At 38.6% G+C, this 16128-nt stretch overlaps 1 protein-coding gene across 1 annotated transcript in view; it reads left to right on the top strand.

The window, feature by feature from the left end:
- Nucleotides 1-16128, top strand: part of LOC136864677 (stalled ribosome sensor GCN1) — a 599881-nt gene that overhangs the window by 283704 nt on the left and 300049 nt on the right. Inside the window, exons 21-22 of the mRNA XM_067141987.2 lie at nt 6762-6956; nt 8430-8676. Coding sequence (XP_066998088.2) covers nt 6762-6956; nt 8430-8676 — 442 coding nt within the window. The remainder of the gene's footprint in view (nt 1-6761; nt 6957-8429; nt 8677-16128) is intronic.

Below are 16128 nucleotides of genomic sequence, written 5' to 3'. Positions count from 1 at the left end.
TTATGGCAAAACAGCACTTACAATATGATATCAACAAACCCACAAAAGCCGTCGGTCGCACGACTGTACGTACGTATATAGTCAGCACGGTCAGAACATCGTCCATCTGTCTCAGGTCTCCTCGCTGCCACACTGTAGTGGTGGTAGGGGAAGGAGCGCTAGTCTGACTACCCAGTGCTCCCTGAGCACGGGCGCACTCTCAGAGCGCAAAAGCTGGATGGCCCTGCTGTAGAGCATGAAAGAACTCGTTCTCCCAAGGCGACAGTCATCAGTCTGACAAGGCTCTAAACTTGCTTCATTACCTTACCTGCTATTATTTAACCCTGAAAATAACTTTGGGTAGTATGCCAGGTTTTTCCTTACTCCACCAATAAAAGATTTAAAAGTTTCACTGCACGAAGTTACTCCCGAAACAAAATTAAAACTAAACAAACACTATTATCATGTGATGGGACCAAGTAGTTCTGCCGCTTACAAAAATAAACATCCACAAACATCTTTAAAAAAACAAAAATTGTACATCATTTTGAATGCCATGCTTCAAATTAATGGTATCCTATGGATAAGACGACTGTCATTCTTAATGTTATATATGTTAGCACAATAGCACCATCAACCTGGAATTTTTTTTATCCTGCATTATAACTGTATGTTGAAACAAACCCAGTCACCTCAGTATACTCTGTTAATCATACAACTTCACCATGTAAAAAAAATATTGGTGTGCGCAGATTGGATTACAATACTCCTGTTTACAGGATACAGTTCAGGTAGCCATTTTCCATAAATGTACACGATTGGTCGAGCTGGACATTGATTTCAAAGTAACCAATACTGGGTAGGAACGCCACATTTACAATCAACCAATCAACATTACGGTTTTACATCTCTATCTTGAGTACTGCATTTCGTTTATTCACGTCTCATGACGCGTTCATTGTTTATCTTTCATTCGTGAAATAGTGTGTATTAGTGTGCCAATTTACTGTTTTGCCAATATGGATCAAAAGAAGCGAAAGCAGTTTTCTTTAAAAGAAAAATGTGAATTACTTCGGGAAGTGGAGAAGGGGGGGGGGGGGGGGGGGGGAAGTGTGAAATAGTGAATAAGTATGGCATCAGCCCTTCAGCATTGTCTACTTTTCTAAAACAGAAAAGTAAGGTAGAGGAGGATATTGATGCCAATGCCCTTGGTTCACAATGAAAGATGAGGACAGCAGACTATCAGGAGGTGGAATAAGCTGTTTACATGTGGTTTGTCGGAATGCGGACCAGAAACATTCCTGTCAATGGCCCACTGTAATGTGAGCGTGCATGATCCTTCGCATGTTTGCTTGGATTTCTGGAATTTGTGGGGAGTATTGGTTGGCTTCATAAGGTTCCAGGAAAGATACGGTATTTCCCACAAGGTTATAAATGGTTAAGCAGTGTCTCAAAGGTAGTTGCATCTTCATGGCAGATGGAGATACTATCAGCTGCCTTGAATGAATATTCGCCGGCAGATATTTATAATTCAGATTAGACTGCATTATTCTACAAATGAATGCCAAGTAAAACCCTTGAATTCAAGAAAAATAAGTGTTTTGGGGGACAAAAGCTCAAAAGAACGGATAAGAGCTCTTTTGTGCACCAACTCCACAGGGATGGATAACCTGAAGCTTCTCATAATTGGGAAGTTTGGGAAGCCGAGGTACTTCAAGGGAGTAAAACATTTGCCCTGCAAAATGCAGTCCAATAAAACCACAAAGAAGGAAAAGGAGATATCGGGTGTTTGCTTTATTGCTAAGTACAGTATAAGCCACAAGGAGACGACGTTATCAAGTGATTCAGTGTTTGTCTTGCCAGAGTTCGTTATTTCACGGTTATTATTTTACACTTGTGTTTGTTGTTTGAGTTAAAGTTTTGTTGCTGATTCATCACATTTATTTTTGTTATTTGTTAAGTTTTTTTGTTCTTCTTATGTGAGTCGAGCGGTCAGAGTGAATTTCCGCGATCTTCCTTTCCCGTCGTGTGTATTTGTTAATCCTTCTTTGTTATTGCTGTATTGTTTTCCTGCTAATAATGGAAAAAAAGAAGGAAAGAAAAACTCTCACTGTGGATGAGAAAGTTTGAATATTAGAAAAAGTTGATTCATACCACGAAAAAAGTGTTTCATTGGCACGCGAATTGCAGCTTCCTGTATCCATGCTGAATACATTTGTGAAAATGAGAGGGAGCATTACATCAATTGCTTCAGAATGCAGACCAAATTCCAAGAAAATATGCATCATACTGCAAATACGAGAAAATGGAAAAAAATTGTAAAAAGTTGGTTTTAAACTTCAAAAGCTGCAGGCATTCCAGTTGATGGTGTGCTCTTAAGGGAAAAGGCGCTTAAAGTGGCAAACATTCTTCGCATTGAAAATTTCAGTGCGTCCAATGGCTGGATCGACCGATTTAGGAAAAGGTGTAATAACCTAACCTATAAAACTGTTTGTGGAGAATCTAATGCAGTTAGTGATGGAACTGTGGGAGAATGGATCGATAGAAGATTGCAGGAGCTGGCCAAGGATTACGAATCCTAGATGAAACTGGACTGTTTTTCAGTGTGTTGCCCAGCAAGACTTTGGCATTCAAAGGAGATAAATGGCATAGTGGGAAACACAGCAAGATGAGGCTCACAGTGATGTTGGAAGTTAATGCTGATGGCTCTGAGAAGCTCCACCCCTACGTGATAGGGAAATCTAAAAAGCCTCAATGCTTCAAGAATGTGCGATCATTACCTACTTCCTACGATGCCAACCATAAAGCTTGGTTGACCTCAGATTTTTTCCAACAGTAGTTCATTGTTCTGGATTCAAAAATGGGTGCACAAAATAGAAAGATCCTTCTGTTCATCGACTGTTGTGCTGCACATCCCGTGGATGTCAATTTGAGAAATGTGCATTTAAAATTTCTGCCTGCTAACTGCACAAGCAAGCTACAACCTATGGATTTAGGGGTTATTCACTCATTTAAGTCGCTTTATAGAAAGAAACTGGTGCAGCAAATTTTATTCCTTATGGATGCTGGAAATGATCCATAATCATTTAAAGTTTAAATCCTGGATGCGCTTCACTTCATTGCAAAGTCTTGGAAAGCCGTGTAGCAGACTACCATCTCAAATGGCTTCTTGAAAGCAGGATTTTCCAAGAATCTTCCTGAATTTCAGCTGCGAGAAAAAGATAGATGGTGGTGGTGATGATGATAATGATTTAGTAGTAGTACCTGATGTATGGAGAATGTTGCAGTCAGACTGCACTACCGAATATTTTCCTCGGGTAGATGATTCTGTGATCACTGCAGAGGAAAGAAGTGTGGAGGAGTTGGTTTCTGAGCAAACAGCAGCCGAGTCCCACCAGTTACAGTGATGAAGCAGAGGAAGACAGTGAAGTGATGCCTACCAGTGCTGATGCAAGTGCAGCAGTGGATGTTTTACGCTGGTATCTGTCATCTGTAGAGGGGGGTGAAAATAATTTTCATAACCTTTATGAGCTTGAAGAACAAAGAGGTTATAAGAAATAAGAAGTGTAAACAGAGATCAGTTCTGGACAATTTTGGTAGGAAAGTGATTGTGTAGTTTTCCATCTGGAATAAATTTGTGTTGACCAGGCTCGATAGCTGCAGTCGCTTAAGTGCAGCCAGTATCCAGTATTCGGGAGATAGTGGGTTCGAACCCCACTGTCGGCAGCCCTGAATATGGTTTTCCGTGGTTTGCCATTTTCACACCAGGCAAATGCTGGGGCTGTACTTTATTAAGGCCACGGCCGATTCCTTTCCACTCCTAGCCCTTTCCTGTCCTATTGCCGCCATAAGACCTATCTGTGTCGGTGCGACATAAAACAACTTGTTAAAAAAAATTTGTGTTAATATTCTAAATACAGGTACAATAGTAGCAATTAAAATGTTTAATTCAGAGAAAATACTGTATCTTAGATAATTCTATAGCCATACTAAGAAAGTAACGTATATAAAAGAATATATTATTCAAATTTTTAACCACCTACCAGTAACTTTCTCCTGGGCATAGGATGAGCAGAATTACAAAGGCAGTGTAGTCAACAGTTAATACAGTACAGTAATTAACTTACATGGGCCTTTATTTGAGGCAAGTACAGTAAATCTGTTGAGATTAAAGTACACTAAATTTATAATATGAATATATGTAACATTTACCTCCTTTTCCACAGCATTTTTATATATACTTGTACACGTTATTTCCCATGATTTACACTTTCCCCACTTTTACACCTTGAAAAGTGTAAAAGAGGTGTAATACTGTATAACAAATTAATTTCTGAGGCCTGAAAATTTGTTATACTGGTATTGTACTCAATTAAAGTTCCTGAGTGAACAATGTGTGGGGGTAAACATATTTGTTTTGTAGCGACGACTGTGTTGCCAAGAACAAAGCAAATTCTTATTATGTACATTTACTGTGTGAAGAATCTGAGTATAAAGTCAGTGACCCATAAGTATCTGATTACAGGGCATACTGAAAATGAAGGTGACAGTAATCATTCTTGTATAGAAAGATAGAGAAAAGAAGAATATTAATGAGTGGACCAACTTATATATACACTTAGAGTTTGCTAGTATCACAAAAACTGCCAAGAAAGGTGGAAAGCATTACCTCTTTAAAGAACTTGCAACAAATGATACTTTTGATTGGAAGATGACTCCAGGCAAAATTGGACCAAACTACCAATTAATTCTTTGGTCAGTTGGAAAGAAATAAAAGAATTCAAAGTTTATGAAGGAGCGCCCAGTCAGATCTCGTACAAGACCAGTTATGAAGATGTTGACTACGGAGTAGACACCATGAAGAATCTAAGGGCATACTATAGACAGTTCTCTCCCCGTTAGCTTAGGAAGAATGCCCTTTGATCTATAAAAAGAAAAAAAAAAAAAAGAGAAACGGTGATTTCTAGTGTCCACTAGAATGCAGCAGTTATCTGGAAGTTCAAACTGAAACTATAAAAAGGGTAGTTTCTCCTTGCCGTGATATCTGCCAAAGCACTCAATGCGCCGGGTGCTGAAGGCTCCAAATCTGTCGCTCTGTCAGTTGTGTTACTGTACAAACATGTCCTCACGCTGGCTTAATGATAGGGAGGAGCGAGTACAGAAATAGATGACGGTGATAACGACTCTGTTTACGAACCAGATAACATAACATATATTTATTTGTTACGTCACTTTCGAATGCAAGCTTTTAGCTGCATTATTTTATTCTAAATACAAACGATAGAAATACTGTACTTCACCTTTCCACAAATTTGGGCTTGTTTTTTTCGTTTAGGCGAAGACTCGGGCTGATGGCTCGCCTGTTCTTGCGAAACTAGGAGTACAGGGGTGGACTGTGCATAGCCCAATGTTTTCAGGGCTAATATACCAAAACAAATTATTCCTAAATAGGTAAATTTTGTGTTTCAAATGTAATTGTTTATATTTGTGGCTTACTGGGCGAATTGGCCGTGCGGTTAGTGGCGCGCAGCTGTGAGCTTGCATCCGGGAGGTAGTGGGTTCGAACCCCACTGTCGGCAGCCCGGAAGATGGTTTTCTGTGCTTTTCCATTTTCACAACAGGCAGATGCTGGGGTTGTACCTTAAGACCATGGCCGCATCCTTCCCATTCCTAGGCCTTTCCTATCCCATCGTCACCATACGAACTATCTGTGTTGGTGCGGTGTAGAGCAAAATTGTAAGGAAATCAAAAAATGATCATAAAAAATGGTGGCTTAAGTAGCCACTTGAAATGATTCATTTTTATTGTTTGAGTAGGCTTATGTTATAACTCGAATGTAAAAGCTTTTTGCCAGACATTTTGTGTTTTTCATAAGACTAGTATAATTAAATTACTTTAGATATGTACTTCCTGATTAACATCTTCATTTTGGATGGCTAACCCCTTTGTACGATAGAAATATGAGGTATGAACTATGTTTAACTGTTATGTAATGCGTTAAAATAGAGAAAAAAGGCCCAGTTCACTGCCTGGGTCCATGTTAAAATATGGTAGTGTTGAAAGTGTTAAATAATAATTTATAATATGAAGCTTCTGCTCAAATAATTCATTCCTATACAGTGAATTAACTAAAATTATAGCAATGAGTAAAGTTCAATTTGTTCTATTAGTAGTAATGAATTGGTAAATTTGAATTAGTCTAGAATATGAAGTTCCTTAATCCTCTTTCATCTTCAATTTTGGTACTTCCTACTATTTTTTTTCTTTTTTTTTTTTGCTAGGTTTACGTCGCACCGACACAGATAGGTCTTATGGCGACGATGGGATAGGAAAGGGCTAGGAGTGGGAAGGAAGTGGCTGTGGCCTTGATTAAAGTACAGCCCCAGCATTTGCCTGGTGTGAAAATGGGAAACCACGGATAGTGGGGTTCGAACCTATTATCTCCCGAATACTGGATACTGGCCGCACTTAAGCGACTGCAGCTATCGAGCTCAGTACTTCCTACTATTAATTTGTGATTGGAGTCTAGGCCTTACATTTCTTGGGCTGTTACGTTAGACATGAGATGTGATAAAAATTACTTTTCCTAAAGGATTAGTACAATTCTGTATGTTATGCAATACCTCGTTTCATTATCACATCGAATGCAGAGAGAGAGAGATGATTTGATCACTCATAAATCAATATATTCCTGAAGTATGGGCATTTTATTTGAATTGTACATGATATTTAAGTGTTCAACTGTTGCATGCATATAGTAATGGATTTGTTTTAATTTACAGGAAACTGTAAATAGTCTTTTGCCCGTATTCGAGGAATTTCTGGATAAAGCTCCTGACTCTGGTAGCTTTGATGCTGTTCGACAATCTGTAGTAATTCTCATGGGATCCTTAGCGAGACATCTTGACAAGGATGATCCTAAAATTAAACCTATTGTAGACAAACTTATTGAAGCCCTATCAACTCCATCACAACAGGTATAAATGCATATACATTTTGTACATCAACATCCATATTGTGAATTTTTTTTTAAGTTAAAAAAATAATGGTATGGTCCAATGGCTAGCATGCAAGTTTTCTACTCTGTTGATCTGATTCTGGACTCTGCTTTGAATATAAGACTGATTTGAGGTTTGGAACTAGGTGCATTCATCCTTGTTCAATGCAGATTTCAAGGGAAATGGGTCAAAATTCTGTTCTTAGCATATCTAGATGTAGTTTCCCTCCTACTCTTCGTGAATATCACTGTGGTAGGAAAAAAATAGACTATAGCTGCTTATTTTCGGGCTCCATGGCTAAATGGTTAGCATGCTGGCCTTTGGTCCCATGGGTCCCAGGTCGAATTCCTGGCAGGGTCAGTAATTTTTACCATAATTGGTTAATTCCACTGACATGGGGCTGAGTGTATGTGTTTTAATTGTTTTTTCATTGTCAATTCCTCATCACAATGCGCAGGTCGCCTACGAGAGTCAGTGCAAAAGACCTGTACCTGGCAAGCCAAACTTGTGTCGGGCACTCCTGGCCGTAAAAGCCATACACAATTTCATTTCCTTCCTTATCGAACTTTAGTCAGTTATGAATTCAGTAATACAGACACCAGTTGTATAGGTTAAAAGGCAATTTTCCATCACACTAGTGGATTTAAGCATGGTGTCCCTAGAACCATACATGAAGTAAAAGAAAAATAAATTAGTACTTTATCTGAATGAAATGCAAAATCTATGCTTGCCTCCAGAATTAAAACTTATCATATCTTGAAATCTTCAAATCTTATGGACATCGTTTATTCCTGCACCCCAGTTATATACTGAAAATTATTTCTATTTCTTAAATGTTTTAATTATTTTATTTTATGAACAGGAAAAACTCCCAATAACTAATTGAATTTCAAAATATGAAACAGCTAGTGAACTTTAGCTTCTCAACTAAGAATAAATTGTTCTTATTGCCAACCCCCGCAGGCTTATCTGATTGGTTTGGCAGAATTGTTTGGAAATGTCCTTGCACAAAAGCTCCTAAGAAATTCATACTAAATTTCCAGTTACTCAAGATGAGGCCAGTCAGATTTTAAGTCTTCATGCAATTGAACACGTGATGCATAATTAGCATAACAATTATTTGTGAAGCAGGCTTTATATCATCAGATTGAGATCAACAGATCAGATTACTCATTAAGGATAAATCATTAAGGTTCTGATAGCAGTTTAGAAAAAAGCCATCAATAAAGCATATTAATATGCAAACAGCAGTAATATGTTTTTGATTCAGGAGATGTTTGACCAAACCTTAATTGTCCTAAGTGGTAAACTATTTTTCAGATACCTCAAGAAAGTTAATAAAAGTGCTTCTCCATAGGAAATTGTGTATGTTATGTAGTTATTAAGTTTGCTGTACAGTTTTATTGATGTGGGCATTTTTCTGAAAGGTATTGGTTTGCAACATATTTTCAGGTTCAAGAAGCTGTTGCCAATTGCTTGCCACCATTAGTACCTGCTATCAAAGATAGTGCTCCATTCCTTGTACAGACATTACTGAACCAGTTGCTGGAATCTGAAAATTATGGAGAACGAAAAGGAGCAGCATATGGTTTGGCGGGCTTGGTGAAGGGAATGGGTATTTTGGCCCTGAAACAACTGGACATAATGGCAACTTTGACTAATGCCATCCAGAATAAGAAAAATCATCGCTATAGAGAAGGTTTGTGGAGAAATATCAGATTGAAACAGTTTGAAATGATGCTGCTTTTTTGCCTAGCATCAGACTTTAGTGTGTGTAGCTTTCTAGTTTAATATTCTTGAATCAGAAACCTCAATTAATCTAGTTTGTAACACTGCTGCAATCCATAATAATACCAGCTGCATATGCATGCTTCTACAAACCACTGAGAATCACTAGTTCACCTCCATGCTGATGAAAGAATGTGCATGAATCTTCTGATGACGATTCAGGACACACAAATGAAGTGAACTTACTGAAACCACTTGGCACATTATGCTGCTTAGTAAACTTTATGACAAAATTATTTTTACAATTTAAATTGAAGGACTCTTAATATACAACTGCAGGTCATCAAGGTCTGTAACACAGAATCACTACTCAGAGGCAGCATGATTTACTGTCCACTAATTGATTAAACTACTATCTGCAGTTATTCACAGGTTCACTAAAGTTTGAGTTTTCCAATTCACCTCCCCACTCGCTCACTGGGACAGTCACTCAGTACTTGCCATGTTGATCTCCTGCTCTCTAACAGACCCCTCACAGCGCAGTCTCGTTCTAGAACTATTCATTTAACAACTTGCCACATGCTGCATAATCGAGACCATCTCAGTTCAGTACAGTAGTATCTGATGGACAGAATATGCGACAGTCCCATAACTTGTTCTCGATTGATACAGCACCGACCCGCTTACAAGGAAGTCCATCTGCAAGTCTCCGATCTGATTAAGATTTGGTACAGCGACTTCAGAAAGAATGCTTTATTCTGCCATATCAAAATTAGATGCCCAGTCATATATTTAGCACCTCTTTTGGGGTGACAAAGAAGTACCGCATAGACAGGAGTGAGCGGGAGGAAGCAGGTAGAGGCAAGGCGGCCAGCCATTTCATTTGTCACGCTCTCAACTCTCTCGCACACAGATTACTTCCGCGCCTGTGCGTGTGTGTGTGCGTGCATGCGTGTGCATGTGAAATGCTATGAAAGTTTGATGTTGGCAGTGTGTGGATTTGAAATACCTCTGGTCCTTTGGTATGCTTTAACACGATGAGGCATACTTTACATGAAAGAATCAAACTTGTTTTGGGGAAGATTAACCTGCTGTTGGATAGCACCTTCAGTCAGTCATTGGATGTTGGCAAGAGGATTAGGGCAGTGGGCAGTTGCTCTTTTCATTTCTGCCGGGCTGAGTGACTCAGATGGTTGAGGCTTTGGCCTTCTGATCCCAACTTGGCAGGTTTGATCCTGGCTTAGTCCAGTGGTACTTGAAGGGGCTCAAACACATCAGCCTCGTTACTGGCACGTAAGAGAACTCCTGCAGGACTAAATTCTGGCACCTCTGCATCTCCAAAAACCATAAAAAGATAGTGGGACGTAAAAACAAATTACATTATTATTCTCTTCAGTTCATGCCATGCATGTTCCAACACAGTTCATGTCCACAGAATATGCCAGGCACATAATTTGCTGTATGCCATGCATTTCGAGGAACTGATGGCCCACTATGCCTTGATGGGCAAGAGCTTTACACTAGTGGATGGTAATACTCTGTCACTACGGTTTGGAGGATGTTGTCTCTGTCGTGTAAACCAGGATAGGAATTGGAGGCATACGGCAGCCAAACATGATCGTACGCCAAAACATCACAGAACTCCCTTGATGGTGATGGCACTCCAGGATGAAGGGTTAATTCTATCTCTCACCAGATCTTCTCTTGTCTCTGATGCTGCTGTTTTATGGGTGCAAGCTTATGGTAACTTCATCAGAAAAGAGCATATGATTTCACTGTTCCAAATGCCATCAGCTATGAGTTGTTGCCCACCTCACGGAAGCTGCCCTATGGTGTACTTCAAGAGCAGCTTTTGGCACAGGCCTCCTTGAAATCAGTCCTCTATTGTGCACCCGATTTTGCACTGTCTCGTCTGACACATTACTCCAGTGACCCTCCAAAGATCATGGCAGAACGAGGTGGCAGTGATAATGGGACCTACGATGTGCTGAAAGCAACAAATATTGATCCTTCCTGAAAGTTGTTTTGCATTGATCAGCCACAGTTTGTCTCCCTGAACTTTTTCCCAATTCTGGAGATAATACTCTGATTCCAACTCCAGCTGTACCATTGACTTGTCACAGTCTTTGTGGCAGCATTGTCTTAAATTTGAATGCCATCAGTAGGAGAAATGGGTACTCTTGCTTTGTTTACGTCTGTACTACATGTTCTCTCTGTACACTACCAACGTTGCAAGTAATATTGTTGAACTGACAGAGAGGATTAATATCAAACAAGTTCTGGATTTACTGTCCCAGTGTGTCTGACATTGGCCTCTCATGCATATTGTAAAAATGTTTGAGGCACCATGACATATTCCATGTGAAATCGTACTGTACAGTGTTTCTTGCACTGTAATATTCAAGAATCTCATGTTTGTAAAGCATTAATAAGTCCTTGATATGAGATTCTAGCAGAAAAGTTTTTGAAAACCCTTTAGTCCTATAAATCATGATGTTTAACCCTCTTCTGGTATAATAAAGCACAAAGCACAAACATTTTCTAGCTCCTGTCAGCAAATATATGTATCAATATTTTTTTAATGAGTTTAGCCCTGAGAAATGTTTATTTAGGGGTATGAAGAGTCTTCTGTTACTGTTCAGTATTTCCCAGTAGATGATAATCCACATTTATTGTGGTACCTTTCAATTAATCTATACAAATTTTTGGGATAGAATACAGAGCACTGAACTTTGATCTATAAGAAAACTTATTTTTTAGTCTCTTTAATCCTCTAAGGTGATTTATGGATAACAGTATTGAGCACTTCATCATCAGAAAACAAAGAATATTTGAGGGACTTCATTTTTATGTGGAAATGGGGAGACAAATGGAAACTTTCAATCATTGATTGGGATTTTGGGGATCCTGGACACTGATTCATCATTTTTTAATAGTATTTTATGCTTCCTTCGTCACCAACAAGACCAACCTGTGTCAAGTCAGGGAAAATTCTTCTGAGTAGGTTCCGTCTTACGTAAATTCCTGCCATTACTTAAAATATTTTCTTGCGTGTAACTTGCTTTGTTTCTTAAAAATAAAGTTTAGAAATCGGGGTGCAAGGTATCAGCAGGAAGTTAGTAAATCAGACTTTATTAAAATTAATGTACTTTTTAAAAGTAATAAAGCCTCACTATTTTGCACAATAGGTTGCATTCTCGTATGTTCTGTAACAGTAAATTAAATTAAGTTCTTTCAAGGTCCACCTATTCAATACAATGACGTTTTATTGTGATTCAATCACATGTCAAATGGTATTAGTTTTAGCATCTATGTGCCATCATCAGCCGTAAGTACAAATTAAACAATATATATATTCCTAAAACATCTAAAACACATTTTAACACATTATAAAATACAATTACTGTAGTGATACATGAGACAAGTTAAAATTATGTTACAGTTGATTGCTGTGATATAAAATTCTAAAAATTCTGGCTGTTTGTTACATAGTTCAGTCTGTGTTCATCCGGGATAAGTGAATTTGTGCTGTTGTATGCTGACTATGTGAGTGACATTTATTTTCCCTTGATATTAGGTGGTTCCGGGGAAGTTTACTTTGATCATGTAAGATCGTGATATAAATAAAGATGAATTCCCACTACAATTTAAACCCGAAGGAGAAAATTGCAAAGTTAGACGTTAGAAGCAATGTATGGAAGTTACTAGAATCACTATAATCATTGAATGATGATTGACTCCCCTTGAGCAGCATGTTAAACATGTTGTTACACAGACGGAGCCGGACAAAGTGTGTGGGCAGCGGTAAAGGAGGCGAGGGGAAGGAAGGAGGCACGATGCACCTGCGGGGGGGGAATGGAACTAAGGCGGGACGGAAGGATGGGGTAGTGGGGGTAATTTACGGGTGTGTGTATTCCGAATTACTTGGAAAATCAATTTTTTTCGATAGTTTGGTATTTTTAAGCCAATCGATTAAAAGATCAAAAGGGATATTGGGTTTCTCGTAAATTTCCTTTAAATTATAATGGGGTTGAAGTTTTCATCGCAGTTGACGTAACAACTTTCAATAATATTCATTATGGGTCCCTTGTTTGCAATTTGAAGAACTTCCATATCTTGTTCAATGTCGGTAAATTTGTGATTAGTGTCGTGCATATCTATACCCATGGCGGAGAACTTATTTTGTCTCATCGCGTTGACATGTTCTGAATATCTAATCATAAAGTTGCGTCCTGTTTGACCTACGCAAGAGCTGCTGCTTTCATTATATACATATGCACGACACTAATCGCAAATTTACCGACATTAAACAAGATATGGAAGTTCTTCAAATTGCAAACAAGGGACTCATAAGGAATGTTATTGAAAGTTGTTATATCAACTGTGATCAATACTAAAACCCCAATTATAATTTAAACAAAATTTACGAGAAACCCAATATCCTTTTCGATCTTCTAATCAATTGGCTTAAAAATACCAAACTATCGAAAAACAGTTTGATTTTCCAAGTAATTCGGAATACACACTCCAGTCAATTACCCCCACTACTCCATCCTTCCGCTTAGTTCCTTCCCCCCGCCTTAGTTCCCTCCCCTCGCCTCCTTTACTGCTGCAAACATGCTTCGTCCGGCTCCGTCTGTGTAACAACACGTTTAACATGCTGCTCAAGGTTAGTCAATCATCATTCAATGATCGTTATGATTCTAACAACTTCCATACATTGCTTCCAACGTCTAACTTGGCTATTTTCTCCTTCAGGTTTAAATTGAAGTGAGAATTCATCTTTATTTATATCACGATCTTGATCAAAGTAAACTTCCCCGGAACCACCTAATATCAAGGGAATAAATGTCACTCACATAGTCAGCATACAACAGCACAAATTCACTTATCCCGGATGTACACAGACTGAACTATGTAACAAACGGCCAGAATTTTAAGAATTTTATATCACAGCAATCAATTGTAACATAATTTTAACTTATCTCATGTATCACTACAGTAATTGTATTTTATAATGTGTTAAAATGTGTTTTAGATGTTTTAGGAATATACATATATTGTTTAATTTGTACTTAAGGCTGATGATAGCACATAAATACCGAAACTAGTACCATTTGACATGTGATTGAATCACAATAAAACATAATTGTATTGAATAGGTGGACCTCGAAAGAACTTACATTAATTTACTGTAATCCCACTTCAATACGGAACCAATGAAATTCATAACTATAAGTGTTCTGTAACATGTTATCGAATAATTAAAAAAGGTATTGAAGTTTGTAGGATTTCATTTGTAGCCGAATGCACTCTGCTGCTGCTGCTGCTGCTGCTGCTGCTGCTTCATGAATTGGGCTATCAAACAATGGGTCACCTTCAGTTCCTTATGGCAAATACCCTGCTTTTTTGCCATTTCATGTGCTTTAAATTGTAGGATTTTGTGTGAAACACCATATCCACAACCACATGAACTTCTCACTTACCGAAGCCGTTCATTTTCAACTTCAGAAAACTTTCCACTTTTTGGTCCCTAGAACGCTTTTCTTGACTTGTTGGCGTTTTCAGTAGCAACTTTCTCTTTTAGCCATACTTTAAACTCAGTCGCATGATATTCTTGGCTTGTGGCACAATTACTGACTCACTCTAATTTTTAAACTTGCCATAAAACTTTAACACTTCTCTATAACTCGTCTGTAATAGAAGTCTCACTGGAAAGTAAATTACAGTATCGTAATAAACTGGACACTATCATGTATCTTATGTCTTGCATATATCACATACAGTGAAACCTCAATTCTCTGTTTGTGGAGACCATGGGGGAAAAAGGTTCAATACGGGAAAACGGAAAATATGGGAACAAATTAAAACAATTGCAATTTTGGCTAAACATCACAATAATTAAATATGCATAATTAAAATCTTACACACTCAAACCAAACCAATCTACTGGGACCATATGCTATATCGCTATAACATGTGGCACCTTATTGGTCAGGAGTCGAATGCCATCTCATCTGGAAAAACCAGAAGAAATAGAATTCCAAACTGATGGGTGAACAAATGCTCCTCGGACCGTGCAAAGATTGACCGCACATCCCTCGGTTCCCGTAGTTTCAGCATCCCGCCTCACAGAGCCATGGTGCTTTCGTGGAAAAGTACATTTCTAATACTACCTTGTAGGCATATCAGAGGGGTGGGGGGCAAGGATGCTGACAAGAGGGCAAATGAGAATAGCATAAAAAAATTTTGTGAACATATTTAATTAATCTTGGTTATACACACTCACAATTGTAACCCTGAACATAATGACAATATTATACATGTCAGCCAAAGTACCTATAAAATTGGAGTTATAACTCTACTCACTTTTCAACTTCACGTTCGATGAATGATTTCTCTTTCAGTTCTGGACCATACGATAAGCACACAGACTCCTTGAACACTAATTTGAAATATTCCCTGATACATGTATTTATTTGTAAATACGATGATTCATCGTTAACCTATTTCTTCTATATTGGAAAAAAAAAACATTCTATATTCCCCAGTTCTGGAGCCAACTTTGAGTGGTCGCCTAGCAAAATATTAAATTAATAATGCAATATAATGCAAATACACATGGGTCCGACTCGTTGGCTGAATGGTCAGCGTACTGGCCTTCGGTTCAGAGGGTCCCGGGTTCGATTCCCGGCCGGGTCGGGGATTTTAATCGCTTCTGATTAATTCTTCTGGCTCGGGGACTGGGTGTATATGTCCGTCCCAACACTCTCCTCATCATATTCAGAGAACACACTACACTACCAACTACCACAGAAACACGCAATAGTTTTTACATCCCTCCATAGAGGGTTGGCGTCAGGAAGGGCATCCGGCCGTAAAACAGGGCCAAATCCACATGTGCGACCCCACAGGTGTGGGAAAAAGTGGCAGGAAAAGAATGCAAATACACATGGACAGGACACAATAGACAACATGAAACAAAGAAATGTTATGCCTGGCAATCGAACCCACATCTGCATAGAGCAGCAACCCAAACAGCGGGACAGAACCCGCTTTCAAAGTCGGACACACACACCCACATGCACAAAAGTACCTTTTAAAGACCATCGTAAAATAAAACCTACATACATAATAAACAACGCCTCTGGTGACAAAAATTTATAGGGCTGTATTTCATGGAAAACTGTGCGACTAAAATCCTGGGTTTGCCTTGGGACTCAAACCGATACTCTTTTGCACATCACCAGGATCGGGTCATTGGAATTCCTACCTAGTCATTTTATCGGACAAGAGAAAAAGGATAATTTAATCTGGCATTCAAATAAATCATAATCCCGTACTCAATCGTACATAATTCAATTGGGAAGACAAATACAGATCTCACTCTTGTTAACCTACAGGCTCCTTTCCATGATAAGGT

The sequence above is a fragment of the Anabrus simplex genome, chromosome 2 (genome assembly GCF_040414725.1).
Source record: "Anabrus simplex isolate iqAnaSimp1 chromosome 2, ASM4041472v1, whole genome shotgun sequence".
NCBI classification, from domain to species: Eukaryota; Metazoa; Arthropoda; class Insecta; order Orthoptera; family Tettigoniidae; genus Anabrus; species Anabrus simplex.
Note: the sequence above shows the minus strand (reverse complement) of the source record. Positions and strands in the feature narration are given on the sequence as shown.